General features: G+C 36.7%; 1 protein-coding gene across 1 annotated transcript in view; it reads left to right on the forward strand.

Annotated features, from left to right (window-relative positions):
- Positions 1–8906, forward strand: part of LOC107746501 (protein phosphatase 1 regulatory subunit 12B-like) — a 45648-nt gene extending 36742 nt beyond the window's left edge. The window contains exons 10-11 of the mRNA XM_016560735.1: positions 56–106; positions 8383–8906. Of these exons, the coding sequence (XP_016416221.1) occupies positions 56–106; positions 8383–8517 (186 nt within the window). The 3' untranslated portion in view covers positions 8518–8906. The remainder of the gene's footprint in view (positions 1–55; positions 107–8382) is intronic.
- Positions 8907–17918: the final 9012 nt, after the last annotated feature.

Here is a 17918-nt window from a genome sequence, read left to right on the forward strand (position 1 = left end):
ATAAATATATATATATATATATATATATATATTTTTTTTTTCTGTGCTTGTGTAGGAAAAAGAAGCTTTGGAGAAGAGGGTTTCAGACATGGAAGAAGAATTAAAGGTAAAAGGAAGATGTCTATTAAATGTGGTTTTTCTGTGTTATGAGTTATTATGAGTTGGGGTGACTTATGGAAGCATGTTCAAAGATGCTAACTTCAAAATGTACTTGGACAGTTTGTTTGAACTGACTGTTAAAAAGGTTAGATCACAAGATTTTAACAGCTAGTGTAACTACCATGCCTGTTTTGACCCATGTTAGCCAATCTCAGACGCCACAATGCTCGCTACTAGCCCACACCAAAGTCATGGCCACTACTCTTGGCTCTGTAGCATCTCACAGCTGCAGCAGTACACGGTGACCTAGTTCAAGCAACGCCAGGGCCGGACTGAATCCAGCACAGAGACACGGCACGGCTTTTGTTCAGCATTCCAGCAGTAATTGCACATAGCTGGCATTTTGAGGGGCCAAGAAGAGCATGGTGCCAAATATATGAAAGGCCAAATCAATGTGAGGGAGATGAGATATCTGCGGCTGCTGTAGTCTGCCAGGCTCAGTTGGATAATTGATCCATGTTGCAATTGAGGTAACATGGACTCTGGGGTGTTTTGGTTCAAATTAGTTAAAAGTTGATTAGATTAGAGCCAAGATATGCAGATGACATTGTTATTTATATTGCAAATATGCAAACAGCTTTACCTTCAGAATACCATGGAGGGAATAAAATAAACTTTAAAAAAATAAAGGTTCCAATAAGGGGTTTTCACGATGTCATAGAAGAACCATTTTGGTTTCTCAAAGAATTTTTCAGTGGACAGTTCTTTAAGGGATAGTTCACCCACATATGAAAATTTTGTGTTAATTTACCTACTCTCAGGCCATCCAAGATGTAGGTGACTTTTTTTTTTTGTCAGTAGAACAATAAAGAAGAATTTTAGCTGAAACCGTGGTCCTTGGTGATTCATTAAATGTAAGTTAGAGACTACCGTCACTTTGAGAGTCAAAAAAAGCATATCAGACAACACAAAATTAATACCTGTGGCTCCTGACAATATATTGAGATCTTATGAAGCGAATCAATCAGTCTGTGCAAGTAACTGAACATTATTTACAACATTATTACCTGTAATCCAGAGCCTCAGTCAAACGGTCCGGAGAGGTGTTTGGTTCACATACGAATCATTCCTTTCAACTGGTTCTTTTTAGTGAACTAGTTGAACCAGTACACCAAATCAGACTGAACTGTGTAAAACAGTTTGTGGCTCGAACAGCAAAGATCTATATGTTACTCAATCAAAACTCATTATCAGACATTCCTGACAGTCACTCCGACTCGAAATGATCCAATTACCAGCGTATATGATCCTATGATGCCAGTTTTTGCCAACTCATTCAGTGCATCAGTTACTCCAACAGTCACTGATCCGAGAAAAAAAACCCCAAACATTTCCGACTTGGACCTCTCTGTAAAAAGGCGTTGATTAAACTAGTTTATTCACTTTATATGCTTCAGAGATGTAAAATATATGTGTTTCACATAATTTTTGGTTGCTTTAATAATATAACTGCTTGATTATGTGAATTAACTGGTGAATCAGTTTTGAACCAGTTAATTTTGAACCAGTTCATTGAAACAAACTGTCTGAAAGAACCAGTCTGCATAAAGAGCAAGAACACGCCCATCAGCGTCATTGGCAGCGCTGCACAGGACTTGCTCGAGAAGAATGTCTCCAAAGAAGTTTGTCTTTGGATGTAGGGGAAAGATAACCTTGTTCAGCTTCCTAAAGAACACATTGTTACGTAACATTACGTGGATGCAGTTTGTTTTTCTGGGGCAGAAACTGAGTTTTGCAAGTGTATTTGTTTGTTCCCGTCATTTCGGTGATTAATGTTTTATAAACAAGGCCCAGTTTGATGCTGGATTTGCACATCGTTTGATACTGAAAGATGGAGCGGTCCCAGTGATAAAAGATCCCGGTCATGATTCGGAACCGCAGGCGTTTTGTTGGCAGTCGGCGCGCAAGTGTTCGCGACTCTTTAGCTCCGCCCACAGCGCGCCTCCAGAAGCTTGGCTGTTTTCAGAGAGAATAGTAAATCTGTATCTTTCTTTTATAAATATGATACTTATGGAATATTAGACTCTTTGGAGATATGAAGGATGCAGTACTATAGGTACTCAAGGTTAACATGAGATTGGGCAAAACTGTATGTCCCCTTTAATATATCGTCAAGAGCCATGGGTATTAATTTTGAGTTGCCTGATATGCTTATGCGTCACTCTCAAACTGAGGGTAGCCATTGACTGCACATTTTTGGGTGAACTATCCCTATCATTAAGAACCGTTTGTGTGATTAGCCTAAAGAAACTCTGTCCACTATAAAGAACCTTTTTTTTTCAATGGAACGGTTCCATAAATGTTAAAGATTCTTGATGGAACTATTAATACCTTTATTTTTAAGTGTATATTTATGCAGCTTTTCAAACACTAATTGGTAGGTCCAACAGACTCTCACTTCATCGAGCTCATAAGCATAAGAAAATGAGAAGCACTTGTGTTTGTTTGATCAGTGATGTCACTGTTGCCCCAGCAGACGCCCTCAGTGAGGTTTCGCTACCAGTCCTGAGTTCATCCTCAGCTGGACTGGGTGAAAGGGGGCAGATGGTGAGTGGTTTTGCCCCACGCGTGGTTGCCTGCTCACACACACCTATACACACCGATTAGTGTAAGTCATGTAGATCATTTTTAGTCACAAACTTGTATCCATATTTTTTTTCTCTGTAATGCTCTCGAAATAACTCTTACTGGAATTCCTCAATAGCAGGCTTACTGTCCTATGAAGACAACAGCGAGCACTGTATGAAAAACCGCTGCTCATTGTGACCTAATAATAAAATGACAATCCCAGAATGCATTGACTGAGTCTGAGCGTAATGTTGATTGTAAATGCTGTGTTAATGCCATGACATAATTAGATGACAACCCGGGACGTCCTACTCTGAGCTGTTCTCCTCAGACTCTGAATTATGCGTCTCTATGGTACACTATTAAAGGCGGGGTAAGTGATTTCTGGTAGCCAATGTTGATATTTCAAATCACCAAAACAAACACGCCCCTACCCCAAAATGGTCTCTACCCTATTTTGATAGCTCCGCCCACACATACATACGCAACCCAGGCCACGATTATGGCGGAATCTGCTGTGCCAGTTGGCCGAGGTTATGATGTCATCAATAAGTGAAAGCAATGTGTTGCTATGGTAATACAGGTCGAATGTGTTTTGGTAGTACTGTGTGTTTTGGCAAAAATGAATCTGTGTAATTTGAGTAGTCAATAGACAAAACCACAAAAGATTGCTGGAAGGATGACATGTTTTTGTAGGCCAAAATCTGGAAATAAGTTTGAATTTTAAAACTTTTTGTTCCATTTTCGTTTTTAATTCTGGTGATTGTATTCCAAAATTCATTATTATTATTCATAAAAGTTGTTAATTTGTGAATATTATCATGGTGAATAAAACATGCAGGAGTCACAAACTTTTGTTGGTCACAGAGCTAATTTTCTGCAATAATCCAAAAGCCAATTGGAAAATCTTATTAGGTTTTATTGAGTAAATCACGGTGATGCAAACTTTTCTGTTCGCCGAAGAATATGCCATCCCTATAGCACTCTATGCACTCTTAATGTCTTATTAATAAAAGTATAGATTGTTTAGTGGGACATTAGAAGCGACATGCTAACGGCAAACTCTGCCCGCTTAAGTCGTGACAAATTAAATACTGTTTTTGGGTCCAAGCCTTGATTCCATTGCAATTGAGAATACTATCTCAACAGCTGTTTTGTGCACAAATAATGTATAGCACATTATTAAGAACTCACAATATCAGTTTCTGTGCAAGGTTTTAACAATTCATAAAAAAAATTAATCACTCTCTGGCCTACTATGATTTCAGTGCGAAGACAAAGGTTAGGTTTATCATTTTTTCCAGTATATTATATCACACCATGAATGTATATTAGCACCATTTGCTGTTTGCTTTTGAGATCTGAAGGAGCGCTTGGATGTGGAAACAGTGACGTGTGACATAAAACTTAACAAGCGGATTGGAATCAGTTCAAGTCATGTCTTGCTGCCTGTGTAGAGTGTTTCACATTGAAGGATGTTGCTTTAGGTTAGATAGCAGGTTATGCAGCATAGGCTACTGAGTAAGGAATGGCTCAGCAGAAAGAGACGAGAGCCTCAGCACCATCTAGAAGCCATGTTGTGACAAATTGAGTCATGACTTGAAGCAAAACAGCACTTGTACTGGTTATCTATGCTGGTCAACCTCTGTTTATCAAAGCAGTGCGTCATTTCATAGAGTTGACCAGTCAAATATATGACTACAGATGTTCTTTGTAGAGACAAAACAATGAATCATGAAAGAGCTCTGAACAGATGCCGGATGCCTCGCAGTTCTCTGTTGGTTTTTCATGCATTGGAGAAACTCAATGGCCTGGTCCCAAATCCATAAGCTGTGAAACCATGTTTGGAAACGGTGTCAAACCTCAGGGTTTCTCCACATGCTGGTTCAGGAAGTTTCTGAGGTTGACCACAGATGCCTCACAACGCTCATTAATCTCCTCACTGCACAGTGTGGCTTTTATGAAAGAAAATAGTGGTGATTACTACTTTTTAAAATTCGTCCAATAAAAAGCTTGATTTTATTTTAAGTAAGTGGTCATGAAGATGTTTGCAAGCCTCATCCTCATCCTCATCCTTTTTGTGAATGACTACAGTTGCACGTGCTGTGTGTCAGTGAGTTCATCCAACACAAATTTCTGTTCTCATCTGATCGTCTTCGCATGCTTATATTTCTGTTTCCGTTCTAAAGTCAACATGAAACTCATTTTATCAAGCCTGTCCTCCTCATCCTTTTTGTGAATGACTACAGTTGCACGTGCTGTGTGTCAGTGAGTTCATCCAACACAAATTTCTGTTCTCATCTGATCGTCTTCGCATGCTTATATTTCTGTTTCCGTTCTAAAGTCAACATGAAACTCATTTTATTTGTAATGTGACATTTAAGAGTGAAACATGATTTATATTCTAATGCATTTAACATAGTATTTGTTTCCTATTCGAATGTCCTTAAGAAAGATATAGGACCAGACTTGATTTTATTCATTGGAAATTGATTGCTTGATTGACCTAAAGTTGTCTCTATATGACAGGTGGTTGGAAGGTGGAGAAATAAGAGGGTGATGCAACAATTTCAAGCAAATATATTGCAGTTAAATGCGGCTATATGGAGTTTCAACAGGGTTGTAAACCATTCAGAATTAACCTGATAAAGTTTGGGCTAACAGTTAAAGTGGTAGTAAAAAAAGGGTTCATAAAAAATTGGTATCAATATTTGGATTTCGTTAGTCAGCTACCCCTAGTGTGACGTGTTTATAAAACAGATTGGTACAGTAAAAACGGTTTAATATTTAGATTTCACTAAGGCATTTTCACTAGTATGAAGCACTTACGTTAACTTTAATATGCTCTCTATTGTGATTGAGAAATGGCACCATGAAATGGGCTGATGGTGCAATAGGATGCCTGTATTGTCCCATATGGGAAGTTAAAGTGATTATAAAAACCAGATTGGCACAGTAAAAGTGTTCAAAACTTGGAATTTTCTAGAATTCAAGATGCCAGTATGTTAGATTTACTGCACAATTAAAGAGGGTAGAGAAAGACTGACTTAAATTGACTCATTCAAAAGTAGTATTATTACATGCAAAATTCAATTGTCCATTAAAAAAGATTGGTACAATATATCCTTGGATGTCCTTAGACCACTGGACCCTTTTATTGAACCACTTTGTCAGATTTAATGCACCCCTTACAGGTGGTAGAGAAATTCTGACTTGGCATATTCAACTTTAAAGCAGAATTAAAGATATGGATAATTAAAGGAATCATTGCATTATACAAATGGGAGATTCTTGCATTGATAAGCGTATTGGCCCGAATATAAGACGACCCTGATTATAAGACGACCCCCCTTTTTCCAGATGTACCTTTTGGAAAAAGGCTTTTTAAAAACCAAATACAAATAAGTAGCTGGATTGTCGTTAGTTTAAGGGATAGTTCACCCAAACAATGAACTCTGTCCTCATGATGGTCCAAACCTGTATGCATTTCTTTCTTCTTCAAAACACAACAAAGATATTTTGAAGATTGTTAAAGGGATAGTTTACCCAAAATAAAAATTACCCCATGATTTACTCACCCTCAAGCCATCCTACAGTAGGCGTATATGACTTTCTTCTTTCAGACAAATCCAATCAGAGTTATATAAAAAAATGGCCTGGCTTCTGAAGTGAAGCGATGTGTTTGTGTAAGAAAAAATCCATATTTAAAACTTTATAAACCGTAATCTATGAAGGTAATTTAATGCCTAAAAGATTTGCATATACGCAGCAGGGTAAGAGTTGTGGAAGTGTACATAAGACTGTAAGCGTAAATTAAATTTGCATGCGCAAGAGAAGCTTTGTAAAGGCGTAAATCGCGTTTCAAGCGTAAGAAAAAATTATTTGCAGCATTTTACTGTTACTCGTAAGTGTTATTCAAGTATTGTGAAACTGCAGCTTCATACTAACGTAAAATAAATATGATCTGCATTCTTCTGACTTCCATTTTTCCGCGCTTACACTTTTGGCACGTTGTTTTCGCTAAAATACGGTCAAAAGTACTGCAAGCCTGTGAACAGTGATTTGCAAGCGAAAACAACAGTTTAAAGAATTGCAAAACGGATTGACTGCATAGAACTAATCTGTATGTGTAAAAAAACAAACTGTTGCAAATGTCTAAATGACTTGTGCATGCGGGGCAAAAAGTTCCCGAAATAAACTGATATGTACAGCTCCGTCTTTCTTTTCTCTGCACTTACAATTTTGACACGATTCTCTCACTAACTGAGTTTTGCAAGCGTGAGGGGGAGGGCGGGTCCACCACCTTGTTGTAGCCAATCACATGAGGCTCTCGCTGACTCTCCATTTACTCTTATCCGATTGGTTCAATAAACATATGCCAAATCATATGCCAAAACATTAATCTTCATTTAGTTCCGGATCGTTCTCACTGCCAGAATGATCCTTTTAACGTACACATACATTAAAAATAAAAATAAATAAATAACAACTTGATTAAAACATGATACTTATGACTACGTATTTTAGCGAAAACAACGTGCCAAAAGTGTAAGCGCAGAAAAATGGAAGTCAGAAGAATGCAGATCATATTTATTTTGTGTTAGCATGAAGCTGCAGGCAGAAAATACATGAATTACACTTACGAGTAACAGTAAAATGCTGCAAATCATTTTTTCTTACACTTGAAACGCGATTTACACCTTTACAATCTTCGCTTGCGCATGCAAATTTAATTTACGCTTACAGTCTTATGTACACTTCCACAACTCTTACCCTGCATATGCAAATCTTTTAGGCATTAAATTACCTTCATAGTAATCTCTAGCCACTAACTGTCGTACACGTGTTCACGAGAATATGCTAGTCTCATGAGAACCAAGTTTTGTTTACAGCAAAGTAAAACCAGTCTCCTCTTGGCTTATATCAAAATCCTCCAACATTTTACATAACAAATCCTCATTTTGTACTTCTAATTCGTGACTAATGTTGTTTTGCTCTTACCGCTGCGCTACCGCATTTGTCACTTCTCACCGTTTATACGGTTTATAAAGTTTGAAATACACATGCATCGATTCGCCTTTATTAACCCCCCGGAGCCGTGTGGAGCACTTTTTATGGATGGATGGATGCACGTTTTTGGGCTTCAAAATCTCAACCACCATTCACTGCTATTATAAAGCTTGGAAGAGCCAGGACATTTTTAATATAACTCTGATTGTATTCGTCTGAAAGAAGAAAGTCATATACACCTAGGATGGCTTCAGGGTGAGTAAATCGTGGGGTAATTTTCATTTTGTGGTGAACTATCCCTTTAATGGTAATCAAAAAGTTTCAGTTCCCATTTACTTCTATTGTATTTCTTTTTCTTTTTTGTCCAAAGTCAATGGGAACCTGAACTGTTTGGTTACCAACATTCTTCGCAATATGCACTTCTGGTCCACCGTAACATTTGGATGAACAATTATAAAACACTTTTCTCATGAATAATGTGCAATGATGAATTAGAAACACAATGTGTAAAACTAAAGTTTGATTTCATGTTGACTTTGTTTTAAGTAACTCAGACACACTAATGCTGTTCACTTTTGTTCCCAAACCCTCTCTGATGTTCTCTCACACTCGCTCTCATGATTTCGGGCCTCTCTGTATCTCCAGACCTTTCCCGCTCTGGCTCGGCTACAGGCTCTCCGCAGTGGGAACGCGCGCCTCCTACAGGAGAATAAAGCCATGCTGCGCTCCCTCGCTCGCCTCACTCAGACGGCCTCTCTCCCTGAGACGGACGATCTCTAGTCCTCCTCTCTATCTCTCTCTGTCCCTTCCTCCTTCCTGTTCTCCGCTGCACCCTGTAGTCCTCCTCCTCTGTCCCGCTGCTGCTCAACTCTCAGGCAGGTCTCTCTGTTTCATTCCTTTGTTTTGCATTGGTAAGGCTTTTTCGCTCCTTCTTTCTTTCTCCCTGTTTCTCTCCTGGGTCTGGGGAAGGGCAACCCCTCACATTCCTGCAGCAGGCGGTGGCTTTGAAGATATTTATAGATCTTCCAAACACATGACCAAACGTCTCTATACTCCAGCAGTGTCCAGATCAAATCACAGCCTCTGTAGTGTCACATTCTAGTCTCTGTCAACACATCTGCTCACTGGTTATTAATAACATCACAGACTATTGGATGCCTATATTACACACAGATAGCTATAAAAGTAAGCATAAAAATAATTTGTAAAAAATTAAATTTAAATGAATAAAATTTGTACATTTACAAAAATAGAATAATGATAGAATATGTAACTCACTGGTTATAAATGACATTACAGACTACGGGATGCCTATATTACAAACAGATAATAATAAATAATTAAGCATATTTATAAATTTAAAATGAAATTAAAATAATAAAATTACAAAAATAATGACAGAATATGTAATTCACTGATTATAAATGACATTACAGACTAATGATTGCCTATATTACAAACACAAAAAATAAGCATACATTTTTTTTCAAAACTGAAAGTAAAATTTATAAAATTACAAAGAATAATAGAATATGTAACTCACTGGTTATAAATGACATACATACTATTGGATGCCTATATTACACATGGATAGCAATAAAAAATAAACAAAAAATAATTGTAAAAATGAATAGAATAGAAATAGAATAATTATGTAATATGTAACTCACTGGTTATAAATTACAGACTGTTGGATGTCTATATTAAAACAGATAACAATAAAAAATGACAGATTAAAAAAAAAATTTCAATAGATGAAACTATAATAAATAAATACAAAATGTACAAAATATGGGTTAACTATTATTGAAAATAATTGTTATATTTTTGATAAAATATGGATAGTATTTTCACAAGTAATTTAATGCAGTTCAGCAGCTGATTTTACAAATAATGTTAACTGTTTAACTGTTGGATTTAGTTGAGAGGATAGAGACCACTGACAGGCCAAAATCTTTGATGCAATTTACATGCTATGTAAATCTTATGTTAGATAATGATTTATCGTACATATCTAATAATTCTCTTTCTAAAGAACATGGGATTTGTGCCTTTATTGCTTAAAAACAGCAGGACACCAATTTGTATCCTATTCATATTCAGAATGCCAGAACTATCCACAGTGCTGTGAGTCTCTGTGTGTGTGTGCTGGTTATTTCTAAAAGGGAGAACAAAAAAGCTTTGTTGTTGTATCCGATGGTTGGAAAGATGTGATATGAAGTCATAAGTGGCTGGGTTTGCTCTCCTGTTAAAGCTTTTGTAGTTCTGGCAATGCTTTTTTACTCACTGGAGTAGGAGGAGGTGAACCTCTCTATGCATGAGCACACATTCACATGGCACTGCCAACTGCCATTCCTTTAAAAAGGAATCCTATTTGAAAATTCTGTGGTGTTATGATACAGCAATGTTTGCATGCTTTATTATGAAGTACTGTCACATGAGATTAAGATAGTATTGGTCTAGAAGTACCATTTTAACTTGGCACTGCGATTTTGATGCCACATGACCACTAAATAATTAAGTAAATGAATGCATTCTTCTAACTCATTCTCATCTTTAATCAATCTCAGGTTTTGACAGAACTCAAGTCTGATAACCAGCGGCTAAAAGATGAGAATGGAGCCTTAATCAGAGTCATCAGCAAACTTTCCAAGTGAGGACGACCGGATAAAGGGGAGGAGAAATACTGAACAGAAAGAGACCAAATCTGAGAACTTCACACTGACTTCACATTGACCCGCTCTTGGTGCAGCAGCTCCAGGGTTAAAGAGGTTGGCTCACCAAAAAGTTCAAATTCTGTCAATTTACTCATGTCGTTACAAACTGGCTTTCTTTCTTCTCTGGAACACAAAAGAAGATATTTTGAGGAATGTCTCAATCTTTTTTGTTCATACAATGAAAGTCAGTCATCACCAAAACTGTTGGCTACCAACATGCTTCAAAATATCTTCTTTTGTGTTCCTTCCAGAGAAGAAAGCATGTATCCACTTTCTTACAAAATAAGGTGGTAGCCAGATTTAGATAATTTCTAGCTGGTTTAGGTGGTTGACTGACAGGACAACCAGCTAGTGGAGCTGAGGTCAACCATCATAACTGATTTAGTAAGAGCTGTTCATCCATTTTTGCTGGCGAAAGCCAGGCTGAGCTGGTTAACAGTGTTCAAAAACATAACTTGAATTAGTTAACTGGTTTTACCACCTTAAGTTGGGTTGACTTTGTACTGTTTGCAGTAGGGTACTCCAATCACACTGTAAGAACAGTGTTGGTTTCTCCCACAGAAATGTCCAAACAATTGAATGGCTTCTCAATGTCAGCCCTTTCTAAACTCTAAATGTTTCAGGATCAGTATAGATGATGTTAGAATCCCTGCTGAAAAAACAAAACAAAACAAAACAATGAATGTCCAGACTAGTCCAGGCTGGTTTAAAGGTCCTAAAAATAAAGGTTCTTTATTGACATCAGTGGTTCCAGGAAGAACCTCTAACATCCTTGGAACCTTTACATTGCACAAAGGGTTCTTTATAGTGGAAAAAGGTTCTTCAGAATAGTATTACACTCTTAAAAATAATAGTTCTTTATTGGCATTGATGGTTCCATGAAGAACCTTCAAAATCCATGGAAATGTTCTATTACACAAAAGGTTATTTATAGAGAAAAAATATATATTTTAAGAACTGTTCACTTAAAGGTTATTTGGGGAACCCAAAGTGGTTCTTCTTTGGTGGGAAAGCCCCTTTTTGGAACTAGATTGTCACTAGTCACCCTGTGGAACCAGCACAAATATTCTCTTGACCAGCAAAAATTAGTTTGTGAGGCTGGTCAAGGTTTCTGATAAAGCTGGCTGACTCTTGCTTGTTAAGAAGCCTTGTGGGAACACCAGTACATTACGGATAAACAGCCAAACCACAGCATTGGTCACCAACTGTTCTGGTCTTTTCAGCAGGGAAAAGCTGAACAAACTGCCATTCCTTTAAACGGTATTTGATCATCAATCAAATCGAATTATCCTGAAGCGGTCATTTGGTACAGTTTGATCTTCAGAAGCTCCGCCAAAACATTCTAAAAGGAATGTTCCCACTGAGAGATGATGTCACTCTCCTCATGTCAACCCATTTGTCCTGTTTACTTTTACATTTGTAGTGTTTATATATGACCTGATGGGCTGAAGAATGGATACGTCGAACCAATCGCCTTTTGTTTGTAATTAAGAGTATCTATATGGATAAAACAGAAACACATCACACATATGCCATTTCAGATGCTTTGGTTTTCATTGTCCACAGCTTTTAACCTGTAATCTTGAATCAATGCTCACAGCACTTTGTTTATGATTTTTTGCCTGAGTATTAAAAACACTGTAAAATACCAAAAATGTAGTCAAGTGGCTTTTTAGGTGCAGTGCTGCCCTCTGCCTGCCTGTATGATCATCACAGCTATTATACAGGTTCCACCATTTTCATTTTACATTTCACTGAAATATATGTCTTGTTTTTAGTGTTCTTGTGTAACAGAAACACATCACACATATGCCATTTCAGATGCTTTGTTTTTCATTGTCCACAGCTTTTAACCTGTAATCTTGAACCAATGCTCACAGCACTTTGTTTATGATTTTTTGCCTGAGTATTAAAAACACTGTAAAATACCAAAAATGTAGTCAAGTGGCTTTATAGGTACAGTGCTGCCCTCTGTCTGCCTGTATGATCATCACAGCTATTATACAGGTTCCACCATTTTCATTTTACATTTCACTGAAATATATGTCTTGTTTTTAGTGTTCTTGTGTGCTTCTGAACTAGGCTACATAGTAGAAATTTATGTGAAATGCCAAGTATGCATTTCCATTTTAGTTTCAAGTAGTAGCCATTTCTCATCAGACCTATAAAGTCTTAATTTTAAGTAAAGTTCAAGTATATTTTCTAAGTATACTTTATGTAATAAATATACTAGTAGTATACTTGTACTATTTTCAATACGAGCTACTTATTTATCTCTGTTTATGTCTATGGCGAATCACGCAGGTACCGGGCTACTCCGCAGCGGTTCCACCAGAAACAGTCTAAAATAGTCCGAATATAAACACTTAATATAGGTGTAGCGTAGTGATTCAGGATAAGCCAAAATCACGGTTTGAAAATGGATTCATGGTGTACACGCTTATTATATACATTTTGAACGCAAAAAAAGTTACGGACTGCAGCTTTAAAGAATACTCTTAGTAAACTACTAGTTTACTAGTTAGTAATATAAACTTGCAGCATAGAAACTGTTAAACTAATAGTTTACTCTGAGTGTATTTCAATGTGTACTTTCATGGACTGTGGATTAGAAGTATATAGCTAGTAAACTAACAGTATACATAAAGTTTGTTGCGATACTAAAGAAACACTAGTTGGGTAACCAAGTTTACTACTGTTAGACTTAAAATATACTTTAAAGTACATTGGCCAATTTAGTCCCAAGAGGTTTGAAATTGTTTGAAATTGTACACAAGTACATTGATATTAGTGTACTTACTACTTGGAAATTATACTTAATGGTAATATTATACATAAGGTTTTTGAAGTCACTCTAAGCACCTTTTATTAGATATCTGCTTCTGAAACCACAAAACAAGGCTTACACCATCAGAGCTGTAATTGTAGGTCAAAATTAAATAAAGCAAACAGAAGGAATTCAGTGTTAAATACGACATATCAACACCACACCCAGAGTTAAGTGTAATTAAAAGGCCTTTATTTTCTCGTTTTGAAGTCACTCTAAGCACCTTTTATTAAATATCTGCTTCTGAAACCACAAAACAAGGCTTACACCATCAGAGCTGTAATTGTAGGTCAAAATTAAATAAAGCAAACAGAAGGAATTCAGTGTTAAATACGACATATCAACACCACACCCAGAGTTAAGTGTAATTAAAAGGCCTTTATTTTCTCATTTGTTTCAGTACAGAGCTGGTAACACGCATGGTAAATCTGTAGTGCTATTTGGTTCCCTTGACGTCTTTACAAGGATTGCTGATACTCATGTACTGTCCACTAGGGGGTTGTGGGAAGAGTCTGTGAGCAACGTTTTCTCAAAGTGTCCCATCAAGGGCTAAAGCATGCGATTGATCCACACTAGGCACGACAATACGGACATGAACACACGCGCACACGAGAACACCGAAACAGGTACAAACATAGCCTGAGGGACAAACCCTCACAATCTCCCACCGACTAAAGAAGAAAAAAAACTGATCACAAATAGATACAAATAGAAAAAGAGCATTTTACAACTCTAGATAAGCAGAATGAAAAGTGCAAGAGAAGAATCTAATTAAAGAGACACAATGGCAGGCTTTTGATTCTTTTATCCCCAGAACTTTGTGATTACGCCAAAGCAGACATAAAGGCATCAGCTAGCATTCAAGAAAAAAAAAAAAGAAAACATCTCTGTTATGGGCGTTAGAGCAGTCTCTCATTGATTTGTATGGCATAAAACAGTCACAGAGAGTTACAAAGACAACTGAGCTGGTTTCGTAAATGGAGAGCAACTTATAGACGGAATCCATGAGCAGTTTTTAAACTGCCCCCAAATACCTTTGCTTGCAAGTAATAACTCCGTGGTTTACGATCAGGAATGTTTCAAATAAATGTTAATTGTGCACGCTGCCATACAGGCAGAACGGCAGTGCTCGAGTAACTCCCAACAAATGATTATTCCTTATTAAAGGGCCTATGCATTATTATTAAAATCACACGCATTCACACTCAAACCTCAAGCAATGCTGATTGAAATTACTTGGATAAGCCGAATTTCTGCACAGTTCTGTTCAATTTTCTTGTCCGAATGTCCAAATTAAATACTTTTTAAGTATCCCATATTGCATTTTGGATTGTGATTTATTATTAAAATGGTCAAAACAAACAACTTCTCATAGTTAAATGGTTTTAATTGCCCTTTGCCCAAAAATGCATGTGTGTACATACATAGTGGAATGGCAAAAACACATGTATAAGTTCATACAGACGTCCCTAGCACACTTTGTGTTAAATCAAGGCGTTTACAAAACCCAATATACACTGAAATCATCATAAACTCAATAAAAAAACATCAAAAAGACATTATTATTAACAGAAAGACTGACTGCCAATAATGCTTAACTTAGCACATCTTAGGAAACAGACTATGTGGAATGTTGAGGAATTCATCGGCCTATGAAAGGAGGAGACGTTTTAGGATCATCTATATAGCTGAGCTCCAAAGATTTAGCTCAAGTCTTATGGCTTTATCTTATTCACACTCGCACACACAAACTTACGGTTTATTGGCTAGTTAAACGCTGTTCTTATGTAAAAGATTCATAAATAAAAGCTTTTTAGATTAATGACTGCCAATAATGCTTAACTTAGCACATCTTAGGAAACAGACTATGTGGAATGTTGAGGAGATTCATCGGCCTATGAAAGGAGGACGTTTTAGGATCATCTATATAGCTGAGCTCCAAAGATTTAGCTCAAGTCTTATGGCTTTATCTTATTCACACTCGCACACACAAACTTACGGTTTATTGGCTAGTTAAATGCTGTTCTTATGTAAAAGATTCATAAATAAAAGCTTTTTAGAAAACAATGGGGACTCCAAGTTTTCTATAACACGATTGATAGTATTGTGCTCCGGCAACTTTGTTGCCACGGTAGAAATCAGTTGGTCCGAAAAAATCACGTAAGAATGACGTAAAGTCAGCTAAAATGGCAGTAAACGTGACTTTTCTCATTGGCACTGACAGCAAAAAAAAGACGAAAAATGATAATAAAGTGTACTTTTTTTCATAATGATTCTGTATGATCCAAAACTTTACATCGTAGTTCCAACAGAGATACTCTGCTGATTACAGGATCCTACAAGATGGGGGAAAAGATCCACTTGGAGCCCCCGCTGGAAGTTTTGACTTCCCACGAACGTATTCTGACAAAGACGCATACAAATATGACTCTGAAAAATAAATATAAATAACTGATTTCAAATAAATAAATAAATACATAATCATTTTGTTCCTTAACAATATTAGTAGACGGCAAGCATGCGGCTACGTTTTCATTCTATATTAGTTCACACAAAGCACTTAACATACAGTATCTGCTCATGATGTCCAGGCATGGATTGAATCTGAAAATGAAGATTAGTCTAGTATAGTACTTCATATTCGCTCCAGTACCCACTCACAGAAAATAAATACATATTTGATTTGATTAGAAAATATACACAGTATTTATCCCCCTCCGTTTTGTTATTAAAATGACAAAGAACACCTACTTAGGTACACACTATATTTTTTGCTTCATCTCTGAAACATGCGCATCTTTTTGTACTGTAACATGCAGTATCATAAAGTAGGAACTATGCATATATAGGTCAAACTACACGCCTATGGGTTTGGGGAGGGGGTGTTAGTTGCGAGTTGCAATTGTTTTGTGAAAGTTCTTCGAAATAAGGGACACAGCTGTGTGAGAAATTACACCAGAACAAATGGTGTACAGAACAGTAACAGAGTAAAAAAAAAGAGGTTTCGATACGATACTAGAAGCATGATGTCACATAAACAAATGATAAATAACCACACATTCATTAGACCTGCAAAAAGACATGAAAATGTCAAACTGCACTGTGAATGTGGATGGAAATACCTGCTATTTCACAATCGAACAACAGTTATTGCAACTGAACACAGCCTGTCAGAAGAGCAGCTTCTGTTTTATCCAGGGGAATCTCAAATGGGAAACGTCACTGAAGCGACTTTTAAATGAACATTCTGTCAAAAGTCTTCAGAGATTTTTATGTTTGAATGACACTAAATGGCTTCAACTGCCAATATTTAAAACTTAAATGGAATGTTTATCCAAAACGGAAAATTCCGTTATTGTTTACTTGTACGACTTTTCTTCTGTGGAACACAAAAGAAGACATTTTGAAAAATGTTTTGAATTTTTTTTCCCTTATACAATGAAAGTCAATGGGGTCCAATCTTGTTTTGGAACCCACTGACTTTAACTGAATGGACGAAAACAAAACAGTCTTCAAAATATCATCTTCTGTGTTACACAGAAGGAAAAAAAAATCATACAGGTTTGGAATGAGATGAGGGTGAGTAAATGATGACAGAATTTTCACTTTTGGGTGATCTATGTAAATTTCTGTTCCTCACACAAAGCTATGGGATTTCTGAAGATTTTGAATATAAAGCATGAGTAGAATTACTTTTATTGTGCTTTTGATAGAAAATCATAAAGGTTTCAAATTTTACGATGACCGACTTTTCATTTTAACCGTAAAAGTAACTGGAAAAATGACGATTCAATGTGGCAGTAGAGTAATGTTACATTGATGAGATAGTGGTGCAGGATAAAAGCTGCTAAAGTGACGTTTCCTTATGAGAAGGAGTTGTTTTTAATCGGGTTACAGCATGTGCACAACAAAGTCTCCCTCAAATCCATTTCTTGGCTCTCTACATGTAGATTTTGGCCTGGTTTAAAAATCTCTACTCAATAAACAATGCTCCAAAAAAGTCTTGATCCAATTCAGGCTTGCAATTTTGCTTAATTTCCCAACTACTTAATAATTGAACAAATATCAGAAGGTATCATCATTGCCAAAAGAGTTTCTCCAGGAAATATGAGGATAAAACGCACAAAGATTTAGTTCTGTGTCGGTCTTAAGCAAAATGATATTCTGAGATTCACATCCTCACACAAAGACTCGTACTGTAAGCCCTAAAGCAGCTTTCAAACGATACAAGCTCCCTTTTTAAACAAATGCAAACTTGTCTCAAGAATGCGCCATCACAAAAGCATGTATTGAGATTGATAGAGCAATATGTACAGAATGCAGTTCCAGTAGTGCAAATACGTTCAGCGGTTTGGTAAGATGTGCAGTTAAATACACACGTAACAGTGCCTACTATCAGCTCTTCTCGTGAAACCATAACTTCTGGTTTAAACCAAGAATAAAACAAAGAGTGATGGAAGTTCTCCAAGGAATAGTTCACTCGTGTTTTTCGAAACCCGTATGACATTCCTTTCTTTCTTCCGTAGAAGACAAAAGGAGAAATTTTGAAGAATGTTCACACTGCTCTTTTCCAAGTCAAGCAAGATTGTTGTACAATTTTAGTCTGTCAGATCATATGAAGTCAGAAGTATTTTTTA

This window comes from Sinocyclocheilus rhinocerous, unplaced genomic scaffold (genome assembly GCF_001515625.1).
Source record: "Sinocyclocheilus rhinocerous isolate Xijiao unplaced genomic scaffold, SAMN03320098_v1.1 scaffold980, whole genome shotgun sequence".
In the NCBI taxonomy this organism is placed as follows: Eukaryota; Metazoa; Chordata; class Actinopteri; order Cypriniformes; family Cyprinidae; genus Sinocyclocheilus; species Sinocyclocheilus rhinocerous.